The sequence below is a fragment of the Egretta garzetta genome, unplaced genomic scaffold (genome assembly GCF_000687185.1).
Source record: "Egretta garzetta isolate BGI_Z169 unplaced genomic scaffold, ASM68718v1 scaffold321, whole genome shotgun sequence".
Taxonomy (NCBI): Eukaryota; Metazoa; Chordata; class Aves; order Pelecaniformes; family Ardeidae; genus Egretta; species Egretta garzetta.
In genome coordinates this window covers 912,057-927,145 of record NW_009258756.1, presented here as the reverse complement: position 1 = coordinate 927,145, position 15,089 = coordinate 912,057, and the positions used below count along the sequence as shown (strand labels likewise).

Here is a 15,089-nt window from a genome sequence, read left to right as displayed (position 1 = left end):
TCGTAGTTACCACAATAGTCAGCGCCCGTGGTTCCAGCCTGTCTTGTGACCATGAGACGGGACACGCGTGGATTTATCTTTCTGTTGTGTCTTGTTTGTGCTTGACAAAACTTCAGGTGCTCAGGGTGATAGTTCATCAGAGCATCTCTGTAGTCTTTAAAGAGAGTTGAAAGGCAGAAGCAGAAAATAATCTGCATCACAGTCCAGGATTTCCACAGGTTTTGCTGAACATTTTCACAGCAGCTCTGAACTTCCCAGGAGGAGTGGGACTGCATGTCCCTTGTCTTATGAGCTTATGTATCTTCAGCTTTGCGTACCTTACAAACTCATATCTTATGAACTACAGACAGATATCAAGCCACTGGTAGATACATCAGCCATTGACTGGTAACTGGCTGATATGAACTGTTGCATCTTCTGGGGAACATGGTAGGTACAGTAGCCCATTCTTGAAAGTAGTCTGCACGGCAAAAGTTGGTTTTGTCTTCAGCCTTACTGACATCAGAAGTACTGGAAATTCCCAAGACCCTTCAGACTCAAGAGCCTCCTGCAGACCTTTCCTTAAACAAAGATGATGCAGACTGAAGGCTGGTCCGTCAGCAGGGACTAACCAGAACAGCCCCACGGAGCGACAGCGTTACTGGAATAGTGACTTGGTGCAATCAAGCTGCATCTGCCAGTTGAAATCATCAGCACTTGCACTTGGCTCTTGCTGCTGGCTGGCGGATCAGGCAGAGCAGCTCAGCATCCAGAAATTTTAGAGGTTTTATATCAACTGCCAACATCTCACTTGGCTTATATAGCAAGACCTTTTTGGTCTCCTCTTTCATCCCAGGATATTTCTTTCATTAAACTAAAAGTAACATTTCCAGGAAATGTGGTGTCCTGAAATGCCAAAGCCAGCTGGCAGCTTTGACTGCTCGAACATCTACATGGGTTCTACTTAGGTAGATAATACAATAACTCGTACAAATCCTGAAAACAGTTATGAAACTCTCAAGTTTCCATGGCATCTATGTATTAACATAGTACAAATGTTTGCTGTTTCTGAAGACTGTTTCTTTAGAACCTCTGCAGTTTTTTAAAGGGAAGTATATTCACTGGCAAGTACTGAGCTCAATGGCACTGGGCTAGAAAGGGCACTTGGAAAAACTGCTTCTAAACTATCAACACACCTCAGGTTACTAAATTTCTGAAACACAGTAACAAAAAACAAACTAAACACGAAGGGTACACAGTCTCATTTCCTTACCTATATTTAAGTCCAAAACAACATCTCATTTTACATGTAAGCTGCTTAAAAAACACCCAGACCAAAGGCTTGGTGTGGAATAGCTTAAAACTGAGAGCAGGACCTTGGTTCTTTACCGTAGTACACCTCAGCCTGTGTAACCCATGTGTAGTGATCATAAATTCTTCACACCTTGACAACTTACAGCTGGGGAAGGCCCAGTATCAGTTCCCAGGTGCCAAACCCTGCTTTGGTTTGTCAGCTTAGGGCAGGGTCAAATGTGCTGCTCTCAGCACAAGTAAACTTCAAGACAACGTGTCCTTGCCCCTGCTGGCAGAACTGAGCAGATATTTATTCCCCAAGAAAACAATAATCTGGTTTAAAAAAACCAGTCATCTAAAATACTTTAAAACTTACCCAGGCTACATCCTTTGATGCCTATAATCATTAGCTTCTTCTGAAAATGGCAATTCAAGTGTTTTCATGTCTCAAGAACAGATTCATTCTATACCTTGGCAGATGGTGACTGCCATCTTTGGTGGCAGGACTGGCTAGATAATGCCCATACCAACAAACAGCAGGTTTTTCCAGCCAACAAAGGTACCAAAAACCTCAACATGACTCCGTGCATCAGTTTTGTGTATCAAAAAAAGATAAAATAGCCCAGCTTATTGTGTGCAAGCAAATGTCACTTTAAACCTTCTATTGTGTGTTTTCAGTTTTTGTCAATTTTAACTGCGGCAATCAGTTTACAAAGAGCTCTTGGTTACTAATTACCATGCTATGGTTTTATCCTTGCAAGAAATTTGCATCAGCAGAGTTCAGCTAGAGATAGTACTGGAAGGTAATCAACTGAGCATACTCCATAGCAACCCCAGGGCATAACCCCCACAAGGAAGCAGTTGTGATTAAAGTGGTTGAAAAGGCTGTGCTTTAGTCACACCTGCGTTACAGTAACTAAGCAATAATACATCTTTCAGTAAGGACTAGGGAGTACATTAAAAATTCCCTAGGTCAGGCATTCGCTCAGACTCCATGACCACAGGAGAAAACCAAAAGATTCTCATTGTGCCGGGTGCTTGGCTGTTCAATAGCTCACTCACATGATCCAAGCTTCTGCCTTCAAGCACAAAACTGACCACAGATTTCTTGTGGGGAAAAAAATTTTCCAGTGAAAGCATATGCTTGGAAAGCTCAGAAAACAAAAGGAATCTGCTTAAGTTCATGGAGCAAGAGTCTGCAATATACTCAACTCAGAAGGACCTGTCTTGTAATAAGCAAATATGTAATGGCTTTATTGGGTCAGGTGTAGCTTCTAGATCTGCCTCTGGCAGACGACAGGATAAGGCCCCTCACCTTTGTCTTGTGGTGATGTAGACCACAACATCCTTGCACTGTGCATAACAGGCTCCATCAGAAGAACAAGACGTGGGTGGTGGGGAGCAGGGGGGAGTGGGTATCAGCTGGATATATCACTATTCCTCCTGACATCCAAAAAAGAGCCTGTGCTTGCTTCCCCAGCTGTGGAGTACCTGCCACCCTCCAGAGATGGTGCGCCCCACGCTTGAGAAAACCCTGAAGATCCTGCAGATGGACTACGTTGACCTCTACATTATTGAGCTGCCAATGGCTTTCAAGGTAAAAAAAAAAAAAAAATTGCCCTAAAAAGTACATGGCTGGCATGGCCATGAACCAAGGTCTTCATCTAGCATCCTCCTTGCAGCTTCTAGTCCATGTTGAAAATAGCACTTTGGCCCGATAACATTTGATGTGTACTGCATGCATACATTTCTGTGCAGTACCCACACAAGGAGAGGCTTATAGGTGGTGTGAGAACTCTTACTGACAGCTGTAGCATGGGGTCTCTCCACTGGAAGGACAGGTCTCCTAACTAGGGCTGAACACTTCCCGTGGTGAAGAATCACTGTAGCTGTAGCAGCACGTGTCTCTTAATCCTCTCTGAGCCACGAGGAGGGAGTCACTGGAAGAAAATGGTTTTACAAAGCAGCAAAAGGCTAGGGGCAAAGTTTGGAAGGGGAAAGGGAAAGGGGGAAAAGCCACCAAGTTGATTTCATTACTCCGTCCCAAAAAATGAATAGCCTCAGTAGTGTTAAAGCTACTGAGTAAACCATGTTTATGATCTTAATCTCCTTAACTCCAGTGCTCTTCTTTGACAGCTTCAGTAAATCACAGTTGGTCCCAGACATGGGTTGTCCATCTCTTACTCTCACATGCCTAAAAAATTAAAATCTCATATTCCTTCATACTGCTGGCTCTGGGCAACTTGTAATCAAAACCTCTGAATGCAAGGAGCTCCCATTAGAGCTGTATGCCTCCCTCGCAATGAGCTCTTGCAAGTCCCCAAACTTTCTGGTTTCACAGCCGTTTGTGCCTTGCTTTACAATTTTCCCCTGCAAGTACATGATATAAAGGCAAATTAAATAATAGTGAAATTAGAAGAATGAGATTCAAAATGTATCTCAGTGGTTTTGAACCAATTAAATCCTTTTTCTTGGAGAGAATAGCATCAGGCAATTAGCTGGCTAATTGTTTCTGTGGGATGTTTGAGCTCTTAACTGGCCTCTTTTTGCAAAGAAGGTAGTTCTCTGATTATTAAAATTACATTTTACTATGGACTCCAAACTGCCAGAAGCATCAGATAGGAAGCAATTTATCAATGAAGCAATCACCCTAGACCTGCAGTTCCTTTTTTCCCAAGGGAGCCATATCCCATTAAGACCTGTATAGGAGTAACTGGATTCAGATACTAAAACTTTTATTTATACGGTCCCATGTATGGAATCCTTTTGGGTACATTTTTAAAAATTTCCCACCACTTGCAGTTTCCTGTTTCCCTTTGCTCATGTTTGTATTCTCCAGTAGTTCATTCTCCCACATAGCGAAGGTCATTGTCTCACAATATAAAGATATAGACAGCTGGCTTTAAAGTAATGTACATCTGACTCCCTGAGGCCTGTATCAACAATCTGAGTTGTTAAAGGAGTAACAGTCCTAGAGATGCATTCGCATCCCCCGTGAGAGGAGAGGAAAAAAGAAGTCGCTTTCTGCCTGAAAAATACGCATTTTTCTGTGCCAAATACAAAACCTCCCACCCTTTTGCAATGGTGACAGGTTTCCTTTCTTTGCTCCCCCTCTCACAAATACACCCATCCCAAATACAATGCTTGCCTTTGATGAGGAGCATGCAGGTGTAACGCTAACAAACACCCTTTCTGCCCTAGGCTGCAAATATTGGTGCTTTCCCATCTCCCCAAAAGCCTACTAGCAAAAGCAGTCTCTGATTGAAACCAGTGAAGTACTTGACAAACCTTACAGTCCCAGTCTGAAACCAGTAAGAAACATGCCCCTGCGGGAGCCCAGTGGTGCAAGCTGTCACAGAGGCTTTTAGGCAAAGTAAGAGGAATCTGTTTTCAGACAACACCGCTCAGAGGAGGAAAGCCCCACCACGACAGCACTGTTGGGTGGATCAAGAATGGCTGGAATCTGGGGTGACATTATTCACTGACCTACCAACACTATCCCACACCTCCCTGTATTTTTCCCTCACACAGATTCTCCATTCAGGACTTTTGTCCTTCCTCCCTTTAGCCCAGCGGTAGTGCTCAGCCCCTCGACCCTAGCAAGGCAGATGACCAGCAGCAACAGGTCTCCTCCAGGCCACTACATGCCCTCTGCCCAGAAAGCCCCTACCCACTAGCAGGTTTTCTAGGGGCTCTCCTCAGATGACTGATCCATCAGTAAGCAGGTACCTGTGCACTAAATGATCTCCAAATCCCTCTGAACTAAATTGTTCTATCATCTAGAAGGAAAGCAGGCATTTTAGCCTTACATTGAACAAGTCTCATCCAAGTATCTTCTTGTCATTTTAAGAGACCTGATCAAAACAGACTAATGGCCTCACTATTTGACTTTCTATTGCCTTCTGTTTATACAATAGGCATTTGCAAATTGTTAGAATTGCTCTCTTGAGAAAGCCCACTTGTCAAAGGCCATTTTGTGAAAGCAATGGGATGTGCAGACCTGTCTTCCTGCATCTCCGTGGGCAAGGAAATTTTAATGGGAGCAGGGCTTTTCCTCTCAGTGATTACCAACTGCTGTGTTTTAAACATGCAAGTAGGTAGTCTGGTAGCTTTTGTTCCAGGCTTTGAACATGACATGATGTGATCCTGGAATAGTGTCAGCGACTGTATGGTGTTGTCCCACTTATTTCAGTGCTCATGTGGCAGCATGGTAGACTTACTTTCAGTCTAAGGTGCATGGCTATCTCCAAGAGAACTGCAAGAGAAGACAACGGCATTTGTGGGAATGACTGGTGCAGTGTAGTCCATGAGAACCCAAAGCTGAGAAATGTGACCAACTTCCAAAAGACCTTTTCAAAGACCCAGTAACACCATCCTGTCACCATCAAACACCGCCTTTCTCTCAGCGCTTTATCCCTCTTTATCCATCTGCAGACAGTTCTTTCATTCAGGAACTTCCTTGCATAAAAATGTAGCTTGGCAGAGAAAGTATTGCCTGGAGACTCTTGAGCAGAGACAGCTGTACTTCAACACCTTGTGCAGTTCCCTGGAGGCAAGAGGAAGGATTGATCCTTGTGGAAATCCACAACAGGAGGCACCATTTTTCTCAGTCAAGATAAATTCATCTTCAGGCACCATTCATCCTGATTTTGTTTGCTATTTAGAACACAAGTGATGATAGAAATAGAGGAAAATGGGGGGATGATAAATTAGCTAATGTAATTGCTGTCTATTGACTACTGTAAAAAAAAAAAAAAAAGCAATGTTGAACACAAGTTAATCAATTAGAAGTGGAACAGAGTAAAAAGGTCTTAGCATTCAGACTCATCCCCTGAACTCAAAGAAGCCCAACTGCTATGCATTGAGCTTGCAGTCCTTGGAGAGCCTGCTGGGACATCATGGTGATGAATGGTTTGTTCCAAAATACCATGGGGTGGTTTTGTAAATAGGGCTTCTCCACCTCAAGTTATGATGACAAAGATTTTGCCTTCTAATAGAAAAACATACCCAACAGCAACCTACCTCTTCTAGTCAAGATGGGTTTTTTTCAGCAAAACACAGCAACAAAGGCAACAAGTCATCTTTGTAGAATTCACTGAAGAAAACGAGCACCTTTGGACAAGATGGGCTTATGCCTGTAACTTAGACCTTGGCTTCTGAAAACTGAGGCTGTGTTTTCCTTAGGCTCATTTCTCCCATAAAATACCTTGAATTTTAACTTCTTGACTGAATTAGGAGGTGCTGGTTACTGATCATAGTAGTCACAGCTGCATGTTCCCAAGCAGATACCATGTCAACATCTTGTACCTGGGCCTTTGAAATGTAGCAGTTTGCAGTCAGATCAAATGTTAAACATCACTGCAGGGTTTTTATGAAACAAAAGTGAAATTGCAATCAGACAAAAGGGAGGGAGGTATTACTGTATTGCCTGCAACAGCAGTGAAATGACCAGCAAATAAGAGAACGCTGTGCTCGTGAGATATCAGCTCATAACTTATCTCTGAAGTCTTGTTTATAGGGTATAGAGATAAGAAGAAAGAGTCCCTAGTGCCTAAAGAAAGGTGGATAGTACACTTAAGTAGTTCATGGCCTGTACTACAGCTAGGCAGTTAGCCTTTTACTACTAGTAAGTAGCTCTTGGAAATGGTCCCTCCAACTGTTGGGAGCTGGACTGAGCTGGTACTCTTCCCAGGTGCCAGTGATACAAGCAGGATCAGGGGAAGGGCTAGGAAGAAAGGAGGGAAGAAGTAGAAGAGAATACAGGTTGGTACTCTAACCCAACTCTTTGGAAGGAGACCAGTCCTTTAGATGCCATAACGTTAAGGTCGAAAGTTTATTGAAAAAACAAAGCCATCTGGGAACTCTTGAGTGTGCACTCACTTCCAGTTCAGAAGTGTATCCAAGGATGATCTAGCAGTGGAGGATGTGGTAAGCCCAGCATGAATGACCTGTTGAACTTAGGGTGTTTCAGAAAGCTTTTGAATTTATTTTTTTGTGTGTGTGTTTGCTAGTAGAAACAGAGCCTGTGGAAAAAAAAGTTGCTCTGAGGAGTGAAAATTTTTATTTAAAAGTACAAAAGTGTGGTTTTACTTTTCAGCCTGGAGATGCAATCTACCCAAAAGATGAAAATGGAAAAATTATCTACCATGAGACAGACTTATGTGCCACTTGGGAGGTAAGCAAACACAACATCCATCTGTATATGCTTTAAAAAGACAGATCCTCATTCTTAGTTTTACTTGTGGCCTTCATAAGCAGAGCTGAGGCATACTGACAGGGCAAATGGATCAAATTCTACTAGCTCCATGGATAAATTTTACTTCTGTCCCTAAGGGTGTTGCTTCTTGCCATCACTTAATTATTTTTATGAAAAAATAAAACATTGTTGAAATATCTGACATCCACATTCCTTCTTTCAGAGAGTGCACTCTACACTTGCTAGCCGAGGTATCTCTCCTCTTTATCAGATCTTTATAGCAAGAGAAAGTTGGAGCCCTATGAAGTGACCATATCCTCTTCAAAAAAATGAAGTTTTTCACCTTCAAGAAAAACAGAATTTGCCCTAAAGCTCACCATAAAAAAAAAACAAAACCCAAACCACAAAAACCCAACAACAAAAAAACCCAAACCCCTTGCCATCAGAACAAGTTCACTCACTTTTAGATTTAATTGTGAGTATGCAAGGTTTTTTCTGCTAAGAAACTTGGAGGGAAGTAGTATTTGCCTGAAAGATTGCATCCTAAATTTGTTTGTGATGCACTCTAGTCCTATAGCCAGATGTCTCCTCAAGCCTACTGCCACCTGGCTTTGGGATCTCAGGTGAGGCAGAACATGAGATTAGCAATCTGCTCACGTTCCTGCCTTTCGAAGCCTTGGACACTCTTTACAATTCATGGCCAAAGCTGGTCAGCTCCCCTTCTGCACCATGTCTGCTGCAAAAACATTACTAATTCAGCCCAGTTCACACCAAAAGAGATAAACATGGGCTACTACACACTCCACTTCAGCTTGTACCATACAGAGCTGGATAGCTATGTCCCAGTTCAGCTCTACTGGAGGTGCAACAGATAGAGATGGAGAATGGATGAAATTCTGAGCGAAAGTTCAGAGTGGGAGAAAGCCCAGGGTGGGCTTGGGCTTTCCCCTGGCAGCTGAGCCATCCAGACTGGGTCTCAGGGGGAATGGGGACTTCCCGGGTAGCTGTTTATGTTACCCTTGTCTTTGGCTGATGCAGCTAATTCCTCTCTTTCGCAGGCTAGTTGCTCAAATGTTGAAAACAACAGCTGTCCCAGCACTGTTATGTTTTTATCTTCAAGCTGGTGCTCATTGTAAAGGGTATGTTGTAACAGGTCGCTCTCTTCAGCTAAGCAACCAAGAGAAAAATAGGTGGTGGTGAGTGCCTGCAAATAATAGCATCAATCTAAATAAAACTGGCTAAACTCATTCCAGATAATTTCACTCTCTCAGTATGGTGCTAGCAGACAAAAATGGCTCCGGATGACTATATTTGGTGACTTGTCACTGGGTGATACAAAGCATATGAGGGCAACTACAGGTCATCAAATCCACGGGTGCCTCTTACCTCCCTGCTTTCAGCTCCCACAAGACAGAAAGGAATAACAAAACTAGCAGGAGGGGCATCCAGCTCCACAGTGGGGTCTGCTCTGCCTCAAACAGCCACTGAATCCTCTGTGTGCAGAGTTTCTGGGAGCAGAGGGGAAGAGTGTAGGAAAGGACCCTCTTTTCCCTTAACTCAGGAGATGAAGCTAATGAAGACCAGGGCATGTATTCCTATCCAGTATTCATAAGACTTTCTCAGCTATTAGGATTTGCCTGAAGTGCAGAATATCTAGAATTCCTCTCTCCCCCTTTTTTTTCCCCTCTACTTTATACTGTACTGAAGTTTTCTATGCTGGTTTTGTGATTTGCCTTGCTAAATATTTAGGGGATTTCACTGGATTGATATTTCATATGAAAAACTCTCATACAATCAAAAGGAATAAATTGACTTATCAGGAAAGCAATCTGGTTTGTTCACTCTCTCCAGTTTTGAGGCAGTGCTAAAGCAGCATAAAGTAAGCAAAACTCTATGAAAACAGATGTCTGGCACTTACATATCCTGTATCTCAGATTAATCTTTCTGCTCGCCAGACAAATTCTACCTTCACAGGATGTATAAAACATTAGGGTTTGGTCTGGAAAGCAGGTCTACGCAGGAATGGAGTTTAGAATAGCAAGATGGCACATGCTAGTAGAGCCACTAGTTCTGCTGCAACAAAGGTTTTTCTGCAGTGTCAAGAATGGCCTATCTTCCACCTATCTCTAAAACATACACTCCAAGGAATCAAGCCAACATATGGGACTCCCCTATTCTTTGCTTCCTTTTCAGGCTATGGAAGCATGTAAAGATGCAGGCTTGGCAAAGTCTATTGGAGTATCCAATTTCAACCGCAGGCAGCTGGAGATGATCCTGAACAAGCCAGGACTTAAGTACAAACCTGTCAGCAACCAGGTATGACTGCAAGCTGAGGGCAGTGCCTGCCATGGTGCCACTGCCCTGTAGGGAATGCAGAAGCAACATGTGGCCTGAGCCAAGGGTGATGTATGCTTTGCACAGATACTGCCCTCCATACAGTCACACTTCCATTTCTAGCTTGAAAATATTACTCATCCTATCTAGGCTAGAGATAAATGTCTGAAGATCCTGGAACGATCGTTCTGCTCAGTTCCTGCTCCAGGACTGTAAAACCGGTGCCTCAGTGCCAAGCTCTGTAACAAGGTTGAATGCTGAGTCAACGCAGATCTTAAATCTCTGCCGTGTACCTTATTTCAAGTCCAAAAAATTCCCAAGACAAACAATTCGGGGCTAACCAGTCCTCAAGGAAGCCATGTCTACCTCAGCTGACACTAAACCAAAACAACCCTAAGTATCAGGGATCCTGAGTCACTCCAAGATTCCCAAGTTTAAAAGACATTAGAAGTAACTCCTAAATTTCCTGTACTTGCTCTCTTGTGCCTTTCCTACAAGACGTCAGTAAGAGCTAGAGGAAAAACCTAAATTAAAGAGGACACCCCATTAAGTGACCAACTTGAGCTGAACAAGCCTATGAAGATGATAGGCATGTCCAAGTTAAATTACAGTAGCAGGGCTCTGAGAAGCTGGTAAGCAGCAGTGACCCATCTGAATTCCTGATACCTTTGAAGCAGGCATTTGGCAGCTCACTGCATTTCCTAGAAATCACTGGGAAGCTCTTCTGCCTCATCTGGCACAAACAAACATCCACATTAGCACTATCAGAGAAGAGGCCAGAGACCAACTGGGACCAGCTTCCCACACTCAGCACATGGCTTAGAGGGCTAGGATTGGCACAGGGCAGGGAGGCTGGCTACAGCCTTCATTCCTGTCTTCAGCCTGCATGGAAAGGCAGCCTACAAGAGGAGGAAATTCTAGCACCCTTCACTGGTATTAACATGACCAGCTGGTGCAAAATGCAATTGCTGTTTCTGGCGTCCCCCTAAGACTGCGCTGAGCATCATTGCTGCTGCTTTCTGGGGTCAAGGAAAACCAGGCAAAAGATTAAGCCCAGCTTAGGGCAGCTAGCTAGCAACCATGGATGTGCCAGCTAGCTTCAGACTGCCTGCAAACAGTGGTTGCTCTGTCACCTTGTAGGCATCCCTTTCCCAGAAACTAAGAACTCAGTCAGAAAATCCCTGCCTGTAAGGGAATGGTGCACAGTATTTGCAGTGTGGAAGGGCAGAGCTTGTAATAAAGTCATAACCATTATGGAGATGCCTTATCTTTTACATACCCCCCCCCCCACCTTTCTATCTGGGACAGCTTATGCCAACACTTCCCCTAAAAACAACATCAGATTAGTCATCCTGAATGCAAGAGGCAGAAAAACAAAGATCTGACCCACGTGAGATGGGTTGCCTTCTCAGCCTACTTCTCTAGTGAGCTTCCCTCACCTCCTTCCCCACACTTATTGCCACCTTTCCACTAGGGGGTCAATAAAAATTCCCTGCAGCCAAATTATAATCACAGATGTCCACAAAAAAAAAATAAAATCCATCACACAGCAATGTACATTTAGAACAGTAACCACAGGTTTTGTTTCCCTATTCCTTAATTTACATGTATCCTTTCCTGAAAGCATCATCTGGTCTGTAGCTCTTACAAATATTGGGATGCCATCTGCTTCTGCATCTGGTCCTGTTGATTGGTCACCCTTTCTATTTTACTTTTGTAGGTTGAATGCCATCCCTATTTCACCCAACCCAAACTCCTCGAATTTTGCAGACAACATGGCATTGTTATTGTTGGATACAGCCCACTGGGAACCTCAAGGGATGAAACATGGTGAGCTTCCCTGTTACTCTGTAATAGCAGGATCACTATCCAGGAAAAGAATAATAGTTCTCCGTTGCCGGATCTCTGTGAAAAATACCTTTGTCCCCATTTTTCAGAGTAGTTTTGAACTTCAGCATCTAAATATTACTGTTGTGAATGTAAACGTGCAATGCTCCTGCTGCATGCTGTCATCAAAAAATGCCAGGTGTCGCCTGGAGGTCGCCTTAGTTCTTCTCTAACAGGAAGCAAGCGTCTGTAACTGGGAACGTTGAGGCTTAGGTGAGGAAATATAAACTAAGTCAATGTTAGGACATCAGATAGGAAGTTGCCTTTGATAGCCTGCCAACCTAAAAGCCAAAGCTTTTCTCCCATCTTTCACACTACTTGTCAAAAAGGTGCAGTATTCTGTCCACAAAAAAAGAAGATGCCTCTATGTTTTGACATTAAAGATAAGGAGGATTGGTTTGTTTTCTTTTTTTCCAATTCTCTTCCAGGGTAAACGTGTCCTCCCCGCCTTTACTGAAGGATCCTGTGCTGAATGCCATTGGCAAAAAGTACAACAAGACAGCTGCACAGGTTGCTTTGCGTTTCAGTATCCAGCGAGGGGTGGTGGTCATCCCAAAAAGCTTCAATCCACAACGCATCAGAGAGAATTTCCAGGTAAGTTTGTACTCTGATGGTGCATGGATGCATCTACTTGCACTGGCTTAGCTCCTATAGAAGGTGATTTTCCCATTTCTTTCTGTAGACATAAGGCTTGACCAGTGTCAAGCTTTGCCACGTTTGGTGCTTTTTGTCCCCATCACTTAACAGTACCATGATATGACAGTAATAGGGCAGAGTAGAGAGGAAATTTTGGTGTCTTTTAACCCTCTGGAGTAGCTAAAGTTCCAGCTGGTGGTGTATCCCAGAGCACCAGTGGTTGCAGTAAGCAGCACAAGCGAGATGAAGTAGTTCAGCAGCCCAAGGCTGCTGGTTGAAGGTGTTCAGGAATGACCAACTTGTTTTGCCCAGTCTTGAGGTATGGGGCAGGTCTGTTAGGGAAGGGTTGCTGCATACAGGTGTGCAAGAACAGCTCATAACCACACCACCAGAAAGCATCTGGCTTGACCACCACACCCAAATGAGATAAAGAATTCGTTCCTGTGTCCCTTGCAGCACCCAGTACTCACACTGCTCCCCGCTTTCCCTGCCAATGTATTGCTTTCAAAGCTGGTAGCCCTAGAGAGAGGAAGACTACCTTTCTCTTCTTGCAAAAGTGTGTAAGCAGATGTGACTGGATTTCTTCACGTGCTCAAGACTTTCCTATAAATGCAAGCAAGTATGGATTTATGGGGGAGATGGGAGGGAAGATTGTACTTCTGAATTCTGGCACATATGAATGTTGATTTTGACAAGAAATGCTAACTTATTCCCAACACCTCATTCCATTAGATCTTTGACTTCTCCCTCACTGAGGAAGAAATGAAAGCAATTGAAGCCCTGAACAAAAACGTTCGTTACGTGGAACTGTTAATGTAAGTCCAGGAGGAATCCTAGATCCTCACAGAACATTCCTGTCTTTTCAGATGATTGTATAAAAAAATCACTTTCTTTTAATTTTTTTTTTTTTTTTTTTTTTTTTTTTTTTTTTTTTTTTTTTTTTTTTTATAAACAACCTTATTTGAAAGTAAGGCTTAAATATGGGATGTCTTTAATGCAGCCTGAATACGCTCCTGGACCCATTGCAAAAATAAGCGTGCAATACTTGCTCACAGCTCAGATGCCAAAGCCCACCTAGTAGAAAGTGACCATATCTGGCTATTCCATCTCTGCTCCCTCTCCTTAAATGCTTTCTGCTCCATATTGTAACGACAGTCTCCACTCACAAGGTATAGCATTGCCCCTGTCTAGCAGTGTGGAGAACGGAGCCAAAATTCAAATAGGAGCACTTTCTTGTCTTTCTGCTCCTTCCCACCTTCACTTCCAGTGTTCAGCAAGCCATGTGGCTGTCTGACTACAATGGAGTGTAAACCTAGTGCTTCCAGAGGCAACCTGTCCTAAATTGCTACGTGAAAGGCTAAGAATTAAGAGCACTGCTATGTGAAACCACAGGGCTAATTTAGGGACAGCTCTGTTCCTTCTTGCTTAATACTTTCATCAGAACATCAGAATTTGCCTACCCAAATTCCTCATTAAAAATGATACACCTAGATGACCACAAGCGGTCAGAAACTTTGTTTTGGCCTTTCTTCTGATGCTGTCTTCTTCAGCAATATCCCTCTCCTGCTGTCATGTTGAGTTGTACCTTCTTACATGGAAAGCAGAAAGCCATGCAGCTTGTTTGACTGATAGACCACTTCCTAATTATCACTTCTGAGCATTAACAAGACTTGATTTCTTGCTGCTTGTGATCTAAAGCTTACCATCCAATGTAGTTTTGCTTCACCTGAAGGCTGCGCTACCCCAGAAGGCTGAGACTGACCCAACGTCTCGTCTGGAGAATGAGGCTGTTTGTTTTTCTTCCAGCTCAAGAGCATTGTTTTTCTTCCAGCTCAAGAGCATCTACAGTTTAAGGCCAAACTTTATGCTTTCCCCTTTTCAGGGTACTCAATGTGTAGCCAAACACCAGATACTCATTTCCACACATTTCTCTTGTTACCTTGGATTATCTGTGTCTTGCCAAACTGTAGTGTGCTCAAGCACTAAAAATAATGGAAAGCAGAATAACAGCATCAACAGCACTAAGAACAGATAAGAAATATGAACTAAGTGAAAAGCATCATAGTGGAGTTCATCTTTCACATTTAAGCTCAGCCAGGTGCTCTGAAGCTTTAGTTTCTTAAAACAGCCTTCCTTCAATTAGCAGCACTTCATTCCAGAAGGCTTCTCACAAATGGCCTAGCAGATTCTTATGTGCGTTTTGGTATTTGAAATTGTTTGGGTTTTCATAGCTAAATTGAGCTATAACATCATTTAAACTTGTAGTGAATACATACATGAAACGTAACCTTGGTGCAAATGCAAGAGTCTTTTCCAGAAGCAAAGTTAATGGATGCAAATGCCTACAGGAGAACTTTCTAAGCCACCAATCAATCCAAAAGCTAATAAACTAAATGATTTGCTTTGTTAGACTAAATTTGGTCCCAGGAGGCCACTGAGGACAAGGAAAACAGAATGCATAGAATGGACTTTGCCAGCTCTATTTTTCACAGGAGTGCCGTGTCTGGGGAAATTGCTTAAATACTGTGAAAAACACCTTCTCAGAAAAGTGGTGTTGCCATGTAAGGAGCAACTAAACCTGTATCTCCCTACTATGTGTGCTTATACTGAAGTGTCTGGAATTGACACTGCAACAGATGACTCACCAGCCTAGAGAGATTTCCCGATTTCATCTAACAATATGTATCTGAAAAAGTCAAACCATCATACAGAAAGTCAACTTCGTGCAAAACCTTTGCCTGGTGTGATGCAAATGCCAGCAGGA

General features: G+C 43.1%; 1 protein-coding gene across 1 annotated transcript in view; it reads left to right on the top strand.

Moving 5' to 3' along the window:
- The window catches only part of AKR1D1 (aldo-keto reductase family 1 member D1), a 41,091-nt gene that overhangs the window by 23,697 nt on the left and 2,305 nt on the right, over positions 1–15,089 (top strand). Inside the window, exons 3-8 of the mRNA XM_009649235.2 lie at positions 2,753–2,869; positions 7,370–7,447; positions 9,662–9,784; positions 11,523–11,632; positions 12,118–12,283; positions 13,058–13,140. Coding sequence (XP_009647530.2) covers positions 2,753–2,869; positions 7,370–7,447; positions 9,662–9,784; positions 11,523–11,632; positions 12,118–12,283; positions 13,058–13,140 — 677 coding nt within the window. The remainder of the gene's footprint in view (positions 1–2,752; positions 2,870–7,369; positions 7,448–9,661; positions 9,785–11,522; positions 11,633–12,117; positions 12,284–13,057; positions 13,141–15,089) is intronic.